Below are 12,863 nucleotides of genomic sequence, written 5' to 3'. Positions count from 1 at the left end.
TATGTATGTATGTATATATATGTATATGTATATATATATATATATATATATATATGTATATGTATGTGTGTATATATATATATATATATATATGTGTGTATTTTTTGTTTTTAAGGAATTAATACTTTTATTTAGCAAAAAATATGACTTTCTGATGGTCAAAGGACATTGTTACAAAAGATTTCAATTTTAAAACAAATGCTGTACTTTTGAACAAAGAATCCTAAAATGTATCAGTTTCTACATAAAATATTAAGCAGCACAGCTGCTTTCAACATATTAATAAGAAATATTGTTGGGGCAAACAAATCAAAATGTTGTCTTCACAGAAAAAAATAAAATATAAAACAATTATTTCATTTGTAATATTTCACAATGTTACTGTTTTTATTGTATTTTTTATCAAATAAAACCAGCCTTGCTGAGCATAAGATACTTCTTTTATATTTATTCATTTTTAAAGAACATTAAAAAAATTGTATTGTATATAAAAAAGGTAGTGTGCATATTTCATTAGTTCTTGGATTTCCTGGCAATCAGACCCATGACCTTGGCGTTGCTAGCACTACGCTCTACTGTTTGAGCCAGAGGTACAGAAAATGTACTATCTATATTGTAAGATGTGACCATTATTACCGCTCTGTAAAACTGGTCACAGCCATGCAGTTTGTCGTTAGCAGAGCAGTGGTGTAGGGGTTGGAGGGTGAGGTCAAGTCCATCTCCTCCTCTTCAGAGGAAACGAAGAGCCCGGCCGGCCCCATCCACTGCCTGCTCCACTGGACTAAGCTTTGAGCCTAATCCTCCAGAAAGAGGGTCTGATTATTGCTGACCAGCAAGCACAGGCGAGACGGGAAATCAAGTTTTGGGGGAGGGCAGAAAGAGACAGAGAGAGATGAATGTTATTTTCCCACAGTCTGTACTGGTTTACTTTGTTTTTGTTTATTTATTAATCTTATATAAATAATTTTCATGCTAGATGATACTTAACATGCACGATTAGTCTGTACGGGCGCAGTCTGTGAAGGTCAAGGTTAAATGATGAACAGTTTTTGTTGTCATGAACAGACTGTGGTACATTTCTAGTCCTCCCTATTGTGCACAGATAGAGTTGTTGACATAAAGAGAGACTCTGTGTTTGCTCTCTTGATAAGGCCTTTCAGAATGAAGTATATGGAAATGACTGCTATTATGTTGTATGAATAGGCACTGAATCTATAAGAGCCATATCGTATTTTCATGCCATTTATTCGTACTATGGGCTGCATTAAGGGTCTGGAAAAAACCCTACTTTAAAACCTCAGCCCAGAACTGCTGAAATAGCACATGATGAGCTGCCGCAGATATGAAATTAATGCAGAGGTGTAGGAGAAATATCGCTCCTTACTGAACTATTATTGCAGTCCCATAAACAGAAAGTGGATTTAACGCCCCTTCAAAGGAACCAGTTTTGAGGACCTCAATTATTATGTCTACATTAAGGCTAGACAGTCTTGAGTGATTAAAGCTGTTTGTGCATCAGCCAAACGGCAGGTGGGTCTCAATCAGGTGCGGCTCATTTTAATGAAATTTGGTAGTCAGACTTAGTCAGCAGCAAAACACTGGCCTGCGCTTCATTAGAAACCTGTAATTTTGGGTGGTTTTGGGATTGATCTGTGTTGCAAATTGGCTGATGTATCTTAGAATCCGAGATATTGATTATGAGAAATAAATTCACAATTATGAGATATAAAGTCATAATTACGATAAACAAACTTGCAATTGTAAGATATAGAGCAATTACCTTTTTATTTTCCATAGTATTTTCCTGCAGAATCCAATTCTGGTTCAGTCCTACCACGCTGGAAACAATACAGTACCTATAAAACTGGTCACAGCCATGCAGTTTGTCGTTAGCAGAGCAGTGGTGTAGGGGTTGGAGGGTGAGGTCAAGTCCATCTCCTCCTCTTCAGAGGAAACGAAGGTGATCGCTCCATTCTTTATTCTCCATCCCATTCATTCTCTAGCTTTCCAAAGCAACTTGTCTAAAAAAATTCATAACGGAATTTAAGAAAAAAAATCTTCATTCATTTTCTTTTTGAAAGCATTAACCTCATTTTAATGGGCCGGAGACCAAGTGTGCGGAGATCACAATTTGGATGGGTCTGATTATGGACTAAACACAATACATAAATACATCAGGCTCTTAACACCCTCCGCACCCGAACATTATCGCATTACTCCTACCACGCTGGAAACAATACAGTACCTATCCAAATCTGGGGTTTATGAAAGTGAAAGCATCTAGAGATCTTATTAGCAGTCACACAAATACCTTGTTACCTTCAAACACCTCACCAAGTGCAGAACATATGCGGCTATTTCAGATGATTTGAATAAAAACCCCAACAAAAGATAACAATGCCCTGCTACCCAAAGCAGCTCAGGCCACATTAATAAAGCAGCATGCAGCTGTGTTGTGTTATGCAGAAGAGTTGGGGACATGTTTTATAGATGTTTTGTGGTCTGATTCCTTTACGGTTGCTGTTCTTCTGCAGGTTTCAGTGGTGGATTTACCTGGTGGAGGACAGTGCATGGAGCGCCACGTGGGGCTGAACTGGACGCAGGATGTGGCCGTGTGCTGGTGGACTCTCTGTAACGAGGAGGTAAGGCCTTGGTCTCCAGTCCCTAGTGCAGTGGACAGGGCCAACATGGTGCTGCTCGCCTGCTCGGATACACCAGGGCTTACGGTAAGCAAACACTGATGTTGCTTCAGGGTTGGCCTTTTATCCCTGTCTGAACTAACATTTTTTGTGTGATGAAATTGAATGATGTAAAAGACAGACTTGAAGGTCAGATAATAACCAGGGTGTGACCTCCTAAATAATATAAATACTTTTAATAATGCCCTCGCAATGCTCTGCTGCTCAAGGTTTCGGAAAGATTGTCAATCCCTTTTTCGCCCCTGTCTTTTTGTCCCATTTTACCTTTCTTCTTTTGTCATGCTTTACCAATCACCATTGTGTTTCTCAATGAGCTGCTGTAACTCGCAGACTGTTCACTTGAACTTTTTTTTTTACGTGAACAGCCAACCTTTGACCTTTCAGCCCCCTTCCTGTGTAGCTGACACTCTTTCATTGTAGTATGTATTTTGTTCTCCAGCGAGTCTGCAGTTACGCAGCAGCTATGCAGAGGTGCAAAAACAAAAAAAAAATGTTTTCTTGATTCTAGAAATATTTTGCATATAGAAATTTTTAAAGGTACCACTTATTTTTTTGCTTACATCACAGTGGACGAAATGTCGTCTTGTCTTGAACTTAGTATTAATAACTTAGCATTTAGTTTTATTGTTTTAATTTATCCAGTAATAATTTTTCATTATTTATTTATAAAGTAACTAGTATTCAACTGGTTATGTGATCAGAACATAGTGGCCCCATGCAGTGAAAATAAAACATGTAAAATAAAACCGCTTTTATTAGGCTACTGATATGACTGGAGTCTACATCTCCAAAGTACTCTTCCTTTTTTGTGTGTGAAACTGTCTGTCCACTTCTCCATCTCTACTGTACATTCCAGTGCCTATCAGCACTGCTTAATGTTGAATGGCGACGATTCAGAAATCAGCAAGCAATGCTTAAGCTCCCAACGTTGCACTCTGGTTTTAAACATATGCAAAATCTTCACTCGCAAAGCAGGGGATGAGAGAGACGAGTAAACAGAGCTGCGTTTCCAATCGCAAATGCACCAAATGAAAACAAACAAGGGGGAGAAAACTGCTAAATAAAAAAATAAAAGGGGGGCAGCATAAAGCAACGCTGGATTGCTCTGGTTGGAAATGAACCCTGGATTTATCCTGGGCCTTCACCTATTTATTTTCCTCTCTCTCTCTGTCTCTCTCTTCCTCTCTCTGTCGCTCTCTCTCTCATTTTTCTACGGTTAAAAAACATTAAAGTGTCTCTCGCCTTCATCGTTTCTAATTAAAGTGTTTGTTGTCGTTTTCAGATCCGTGGTGTGAAATCAAGCTAGCAGTTTATGTAAGACGCGAGCGGTGAATCAAACGGTTCACTCGGCGCACAGACACACACTTCAATCAATTCTGCCTCATATATATGTTCCCTTTGTTAAGTTTGCTATCTGCATGCTAAACCCATTTTCTGCTTAGTCTTCAGCATTTATGCTTTCTTTCCCCATGTGGTCTTAATTCTTACCCCTCGCAGATAAGCACTGCCAAGAGACACACGGGGAAAAACACTTGTGCACACACACTTATTTATGCAAACGTTTAACATTTATAATCAATTCCCCTGTTCCTGGAATTTAATGATTTTAATAAAAACAATTTTTTATATATACCCTTATTTTGCATGTTGAGTTGGTTATGTTTTCAGTAAGCATTTTATATCATTTTTCTTTTTTCTTTTTTCTTTACTTTTTTTATTTTATTTTTTTCTTTAGTTGTTTTGCATATTGGGGTGGTTGTTGTTATGTTTTCCGTACGCATTAGATGTTGTTGAATATCCTGTTATCTCTCTTGGAACACTTCTCTTTTCATTCGTTTGATCTGCATATTTACCAGGCATCTGTACTTTATTTAAAATTGCCACATTTCTTGTGTCTTCAACCAAGCACATATTATCCTTTTCACCCAGTGTGGAATGAAAGCAGAACTATTTTTACAGTTTTCAGGCCTGTGTGAAAAGTACTCCAGAATTTACACATAGACCATGGAGTCAGTGACATTCAGGGACATCCACTTTTTTTTAAAGGAATTTATTGAGGAAATGTTATGACCACAATGGTCTCAAACAACCTAAACTGTCAAACTATATCCCAACAAAAGTGCTCATAATAGTCTAATGTTGCTATGTTATTTTTTTGTTCGCAAACATTTCTTATTGAAAACAGTTGTGCTACTTTAAATTTTTGAGGAAACTGTGTTACATTTTTTTCAGGATTCTTTGATGAATTGAAAGTAAAAAAAAAAAAAAGCATTTATTTGAAATAGAAATATATTTGACACATTATACGTGTCTTTACAGTCACTTTTGATCAATTTACCGCATCCTTGCTGAAGAAAAGTATACATTTTTACCCCAAACTTTTGAATGGTAGTGTATATACGCACATTTTTTGACACAGACGCCTTTTCTGACTGAGGTATTTGTCCTGCTGAATTTATTCTGCTCATTTTTTTGAATGTATTCCTTATTCAGTGACTCTTGGTCAGTGTTGATTTGATTTTAGAAGGCTCATGTGGAATGGTTTCAATCTCTGTCATTTTTCTGCGCATGGCTGCTGTTATGATTCCAGACCATGTTATATATGAAGAGAAAAGGTCCGAGTGGAATGTGATTTCTCGGGTTAAATTCTTGGGCATGTGCAGGTGTAGTAGAGCGAATGCTTCTGTGTTGATTTCATGCCACAGCGGCCTGACAAGCATCTGAGTAGCACACACACACACACACACACATTTACACACACCAGAAGAGCGGAGACTCAGCAGCAAGAACTTTCATAGATTGCCTTCATCATCATCTCCCTTTCTCTCTCCCTCTCTCACTGTCCCCCTCTCTCTCGCTCTCTCTCACTGTTTGCTCTCTGAGCTGGAAAATTGGCTCAAAGAGCTCTACTGCTGTGAACAAGGCCTGCTGCTCAGCTGGACCTCTTTGGGTTTATCTTTCAAGCTGCAAAAGAAAGTCCAGAGAAGAGAAGAAAAGAAAAGAATAGTTTTGACCAGTGACTGAAACCAATAACTAACAGAGACTCACTTACCACTGTTCTCTCTCTCTCTTTCTCGCTCTCCTTTGCACCCCCCCCCAAACCTCCCCAACTCACCAAGATGCCGTTTGTCTTTGTGAAATTGAATCTGTCATTGTTTCAGCGGCAGCTGTGGGATTTGCAATGTTTGTGTGTGCGTGTGTGTGAATGCAGGTCTTAAGAAGGATCACTCTGTGAAGATGTTAAAACCTTTGTGGCGGGTGGGAGAAAGACACTCGAAATGTCCCCCAGTGCTGAGGCAAACATACTGCCTCTCAACCAGCTCTCCTTTATTTCTTCACCTTTTTGTTTTTGTTTAGTGTTACTGTGGCAAAGAGCTTAGCTCTTTCTCTCTATGGCTATCCGTTATTGCTAAACCGGATAAACAAGTGTGAGGATTGTGCAATTCCTTATGGCACTTCTAGTCCGCGATTTTACATTCACAACGAAGCACAATGTTATTCAAGGCGTTTAAATGTGTGTATTATTAGCCCGAATAGTATCTGTAGCATTGCCTAGCATGGTATTGGCAAAGCATTCGCCTCGTGAGGTCACAAATTCTGGCCTGAGCTGCAAGCTGACCACTTTAAAAAGGCCTGATAAGGTGTTCAACCTAGCCCTAGCTAGTTTTTGTCTAGCTTAGTGCTAGCGGGGTCAACATTGTCAGAGTATTAGCCAAAGCAGTTGGGGCGTTGGTCTTTTGCTAGCGTGGTCAGTGGGGTGTTGGTTCTGAGCCCGGGCCCAGCTGTGGACAGGCCCAGAATGGGGGCCTCTGTGGCTGGGGCAGGTGTGTCTCAGCGGGGCCTGGCTCTGTGGAGATCTGGCACTGTTCCGGATCTCCCCTCTGTGCTGTCAGCAACTCCTCTCCCGCCCTCTCACTAAACCCCTCTCACCCCCTGGGGTGCAGCGGGAGTCGGCCCAGGGGGGATTACAGCTAAAAAAAAGACAAAAAACTCATCCCCTGCTTTCACAGAAACCATCGGCAACCCGCTTAACTCAGTCTCCTACGCTGGCGCACACGCCACAGTTCTGTGCCAGCCCATCGCTCTCAGTCTCTCTCTCACTGCACCATCTGCACCAGAAACACATACTACAGGTAAACCCCAACTTCCTGTGTGCTGCCGTCTGATAGGATACTTTTTAAGCTGTTTGTGTGCACATTTTGAGGTTAAATCTCCAAACAAATTTGCTCAACGTGTGTTGGGCCTGTGATTTCTACTGTCTCAGGGATGGAGGTGCCCATGCTGAATATTTACTTTTGCAAAATGTTTGTAACTTTTGGTTTAGCTGTGGTTCTTCAAGACCGCTTGTTTCTTTCTCCGTTTCTGTTTTACCTTGCTAAGGGTTGTTACTTTTTGTATATATCATTTTGAAATATAATTTAGTCACCCAACTTTCTGAGAATTGTGGTGTAGAAAAGCACGCTTTGACACAATGAGTTGTGGCGCTCAAAGTTTTTTTAATATTGATTATAATTATTTTAAGATGATTCATTCTCCATTTCACTAAAATGACATATTATGCATAACTTTTCTAATAATGTTTTACAAAGTTTAGCACACACATTGAGATGTGGTTCTCAAATAGGTGTCAGATTTGAATCTGGTTCGTTACCTGATTTTGTTCCCTCTTTTCTATTTATCATTTCTTAGTCTCTTCCAGCTATAGTACTACACTAAATAAAACTGCCAAAAATTTGAAAGGTAAATTTGTAATAAAATAAATATTTTACAGTTCAGAACAAGTACATGAACTAAAACATGAACTGAAACAAGTATATGAACAAAATTTTATCTGTCTGTTGTGACAGATGAATAGGAAAAAAGTATGTAAACCCTTGGTTTCAGCAGAAATAACTTTCACCAAATATTTCCTGTAATTGTGAACTGGGCATGCACAATCAATTTATAATTAAACTGAACTGGTAGATGCAAGGGTTCCCATACTTTTTCTGGAAAAAAATAAATACTTCAATGATTAAATGAAATTCTTTTTTTCTTCCCTGTTTCTCTCTGTGTAGGTTTTGAGCTCTATCCGAGCTGATGGAAACCCTATAGACTGCAGATTCAGTTTGACCCAACCCTACCATGTCCTGACCGTGGAGCTGCACCAAGAGGCCAAACACTCCACATCTGAGCTGTACGAGGAGGCCCAGCCTCCTGAAGTCCAAACCTGTGTATATGAATGTGATCGTGGATGTCTCCAACGTCTGTCCAGCTCTCCTCTACCCCTGACGTCCAAACCTATAGTCTGTTGTAATGGCCCGTTGGAGCGCTAGGTTCTCCTGGGGCTTCAGGATTGCTCTGTAGTTCTTTTTGACCCACAGACAGGCCACTCACAGTGGGCCTCCTGCTCCATGGTGCCGGTGGTACTAGCATGGCATCCTTCAGGAGGTCTGCTGGTGGTGGGCGGAGGTCAAGGCGAGCTCCAGTGCTTTGATATGGGACTCTCACCTCTCCCTCTGCGGTTAGTGAGTGAAGAACCGACTCCTGGCTCTATAGGCCCCAGCCTGCAGCTCTCTCGTCACATAAAAACCTCTGAGGGGCTAGATGGGATGCATTGGGCCTACTGTCCGATATCCCATGGAAACGAGGGTCTGGAGGCACATGACTTACTGCTGCTTCGGTTTCATGGAGGGCCGCTTGCTGCACTGAGGCTAAGATTAGGTCAGTGGGACCTTTCTGTAGTTTACTTGATTGAAATCAGAGTAGATCATTTGAAGTGTAGCGCTAAAGATTCTTGAACATTATTGTATTTATATAGCTAGAAGTCATAAAACACAAACACACAACAATCTTGATGAGAGAATTTACACTTGAGACTTAAACTACCATTCAAAAGTTTGGGATCAGTAAGATTCAAAAAATAACTTTATTCAGCAAGGTTTCAGTAAATTGAACAAAGATGACTGTAAATAAATGTATAATGTTGAAAAATAACATTTTTCTATTTCAAATAAATACAGTTTTTAACTATTCATAAAAAAATCCTGAAATTTTTTTTATCAAGGTTTCCAAAAAAATATGAAGCAGCACAACTGTTTTCAACATTGATAATAATAAGAAATGTTTCTTGAGCACCAAATCAGCATATTAGAATGATTTATGAAGGATCAAGACTGGAGTAATGGATGCTGAAAATTTTGCGTTGCCATCACAGGAATAAATTACATTTTACAAACAGAAAGCAGTTATTTTAAATTGCCCATTACCTGATTCCCCTCTTCTTCCCAGTTGCAAGGAAGCAGTATATAGATATCTAGTTTTCTAGCTACTAAGAGCCCGAAATAAAAGATTTGATGTCACAATCCTTGCACACTTTGGCAAATCCAGTGATTAGTCCTTCCAGAAGTAATAATTTTAGCAACCGTCTATCTTGTAAAGGACACGCAAAAGGCCAGCAAATCAGATTAGAGCTTGTCTGATCGAGAGAGTGCGTGGTGGTGTTATTGTGTGTTATATACTGTACTTCAGAGTGTGTGTGTGCCGTCTGAGATTGCGTTCATTGTAGAGCTGTAGAAGCACACAGACATTTGAGGGAATGGCAGATGCAGGGGCCAAGTCTTCTGAGGTCACTTGATACCCACCCTTGGGCTGCCACCTCCAGGTGCATTCTGGGATGCATTTCTCCGATAAATCATTTACAGTGGCTTACGGTCCCTCAGGGCACCAGATAAAGTTTGACAATCAAAACCTGCCCATGCCTAGAGTTTAATTTTGACTTTGGAAGTGAATGTGACTCCCAGCGACTCTGTCAAAGTTTTAAATGGAGAGCGTCAGCAAGAGAAAGCGTTTTCTATGAGAGAAAGAGGTAGAAAGCAAGGGAGGGTGGAAGGGAGAGACAGCGACAGCAGTTCCCTCTCCTCTGATCGCGTGCCAAGGTTTTGATGAAGAAAGCAAACACACATCCTTTCCGACTGATAATTCGGAGCAGCTATTGAGCAGCGCTTGTTTGCCCATTTGTCTATTTATTTGTTTGTGAACGTGTTCGTTGGGCTTGTCTTGCTCACGCGCCCACATTTATTGACTTATATCTCTAGAACTGCTACATGATGAAGTGAGTGAATCGGACGCGCAGAGGATGAAAGTGTTGGCAGACCTCCAGTCTTTCCAATGAAGCAGCTCTTTCTTTTTCTTTCGCTCACCCTCCCTTCGTTTTTTCCTCTCCTCCCTGAGTTATCTCATCTGGGCACGCGCTCGGCACAGGAGAGCTGCTGTACGGAGAGGATACTGGGGGCAGCTGGCCGGCACACTCTGAGAAAGTGAAAAAAAAGAGAGTGAGGGGGAAACAAGATTAATTTAAAGGAGAGGAAATTGCACAGCATTGCAGTTTGGAGCCCTTTGGTTGCATCACATAAGACACCCTGTTTGTTTTGGTTGTGTCATTATGCCTATATATTTATAAAATATTTAAAATAAATAAATTAGTGGGGTCTTTTTATACCACTTACCACAATTAAGAACAAGAAAAACAACTTCAGTTAGAGTCCAAATGAGTATTTTGTTATCACAATCACTATCACAAATTCTCATAAATGGTCACCTAACTGTCAAGGTTTTTCACTTCACAGAACAGTTCAATTTTTTACTTTATTTATTTAAAAGACAGTAACAATTGAATTTTGTATTTTATTTCATATTTTTTTAAGTAACAGTTAAATGTTGTACTCCAATTAAATTTTGTTCTCCAATTAATTTTGTTCTCAAGTCAAAATTATTTTTATTTTTTAACACAATCAACAATTAATGTAATGAAATTTATGACTTCTTATTAATGAAGGTCACCTAACTGTCCTTTAAAGCTTTTTTACTGGACAGAACAGTTAAATGTATTACTTTTTATGTTGCTTATTTATTTATTTAAAAAATGGTAACAATTAAATTTTGTCTGTATTTATTTAAAAATGTTCATATAAATGTGTAAATATGTGTAAACTAACTGTTAATCGGTGCACTTTTCATCCTCAGCCTTTTCTTTTTCAATTTGGTTTGTGTCTCTCTGCAGCTCTTTTGTGTCTGTGCTGACGTCTGTCATTTCTCTCCACACTGTTATTAGTCACATTAGTTGCTCTTCAGGGGTTTGTGGGAGGCGGCCTGTTAATTTCCCACATGCAGTTTTAATTGGACCCTACCTGACCTCCTTACCAAATTCACTTACAAAAAAATGGTGGCTGTCGTTTTATTTGCCGCAAAATGGTGCCTCCTTCTGCTCCCAACATCCACAGGAGATGATTTCTGTCCAAGAGGGGAGTTAAAATTGGTTTAGCAACAGAAAGAGATAACAAACATGGGTCATTTACTTTACTTTGCTGTGTTATGGGCAGGTTCCTTCATGTTTAAGACTTCAGGAATCATGAATACAGAGGGTCCTGAGGGGTTGTTTTATTGATAGGCAACATATTTCTCTGTTTTTGTGGTGTTTGTCAATAATATTATGGTGCGTGTGGTTTTCATGGCTATGCTAATGGTCTCCTGTTGAGAAGTGAGCAAGGTTAAGCGTAGCTGCGATTGAGTGTGCCGTTCAAAAGCAGATCCAGTATGGCTGGATTAAGCTCTGTTACATTATTAAAGCCACCTTTACGGGTGTCAACCGCCTCAGGTGATTACTGTTCATTGTGATCACCGACACTAACGTTCACAGAAAGTTAGCAAGAGAACAGACAGATGAGAGTTAGAAATAGAAAGATGTGTCTGAGAGAGAAAGAAAAAGAGCAGGAATTAAAGGAAAAGAGAGGGCAGCAGATACAGAAGAGTGTGTGTGTGTGTGTGTGTGTGTGTGTGTGTGTGTGTGTGTGTGTGTGTGTGAAATGCAAGGAAAAGTTTTAGTGGTTAAATATATGAAATGCTCTTGACGCACTATGAAATCTGAAACTACTGTAAATTTAGCACTCACCTGAAGATATTAAAGATAATAGCTGATAAAGTAACAACAGTAACAAAAACTATGCAGGGCCTATAACAATACAGATTTTTTTAAGTATTGTAAATACCTGTTTTTAGAAATTTTTTTTAAACTTGTCAGAAAAATAAGTGTATGAAATAATTGATTCATAAATATTAACTTTTTGTAATGAAAAATTATGTCGTAACTCTGTGAGAGCAGTATTGTCTACTTTTTTGTAATATATTACTGAATTGACTAGACAACATTATTTTGGTGTCTTTTAAGTCACCACAATTTAACAACATTCAAATCAACACATTATATAAATGTATAGTGTTAACACAGCACTACTTGTACTTGATAGTAGTATGTAAATACCTTGGTACATATATAATAATTAATACCATTATATACACTACCATTCAAAAATTTGAGATCAGTCAATTGATATATTAGAATGATTTCCTAAAGATCATGTGACACTGAAGTCTCAATTTATGGCTGCTGAAAATTCTGCTTTGCCATCACAGGAATAAATTACATTTTAAAACATTTTCAAATAAAAAACTGTTTGGATTTGGAATTTATATAATATTCAACAGTAATATTGTTTTTACTGTATTTTTGATTTAATGAATGCAGCCTTGGCGAGAATAAGAGACTTTTTTTGAAAACGACAAACTTTTGAATGGTCAAAGTATATCATCATGATGTAAAATTAGTGTTTATTGTCCTCATCTCATTTACCTTCAAAAATTTTATTTTATCATATAGTGGCATGATATCTGGCATCTAACACCCTACTCTCTATAGACAACTGTATTAGTATCAGCTGTTAAAATCCTTATCAGTCGAGCCTTAATTTTTACATTTAGACCAGTTTGAAGAAAACTAATCTGTATGACCCTTTTGTGGTTAAAATAGTGTGTGATTGTCTTTTAGGTAAATGCACATATAAGAAGCTTTGTAAACAGCTGAAGGTTCATCCATTAGCTCCATTAGCTTAGATATCCATTCAGCTGCTCAACCCTGTCTGGTTGATTCTCTGCTGTATATGGCATTTTTTAAAGCATCCGCCATTTCTCTTAAAGGTAATTCACTAAGCTAACTGTCAGCAGTATCCACACCAACAAGTATGTTTAACCTGAATCGACTGCATTTGCTGTGTGTGTCACAGTTCAGTGCTCACTCTCTCTCTCTCTCTCTCTCTCACACACACACACACACACCTCTCAACAGTGCTA

The 12,863-nt window shown here is 38.8% G+C and overlaps 1 protein-coding gene across 1 annotated transcript in view; it reads left to right on the top strand.

Moving 5' to 3' along the window:
- LOC107670804 (WD repeat-containing and planar cell polarity effector protein fritz homolog) overlaps positions 1 to 12,863 on the top strand; it is a 43,944-nt gene that overhangs the window by 17,435 nt on the left and 13,646 nt on the right. The window contains 2 exon segments of the mRNA XM_016463571.1: positions 2,535 to 2,726; positions 7,757 to 8,402. Coding sequence (XP_016319057.1) covers positions 2,535 to 2,726; positions 7,757 to 8,402 — 838 coding nt within the window.

This window comes from Sinocyclocheilus anshuiensis, unplaced genomic scaffold, assembly GCF_001515605.1.
Source record: "Sinocyclocheilus anshuiensis isolate Anshui unplaced genomic scaffold, SAMN03320099.WGS_v1.1 scaffold784, whole genome shotgun sequence".
Taxonomy (NCBI): domain Eukaryota; kingdom Metazoa; phylum Chordata; class Actinopteri; order Cypriniformes; family Cyprinidae; genus Sinocyclocheilus; species Sinocyclocheilus anshuiensis.
Note: the sequence above shows the minus strand (reverse complement) of the source record. Positions and strands in the feature narration are given on the sequence as shown.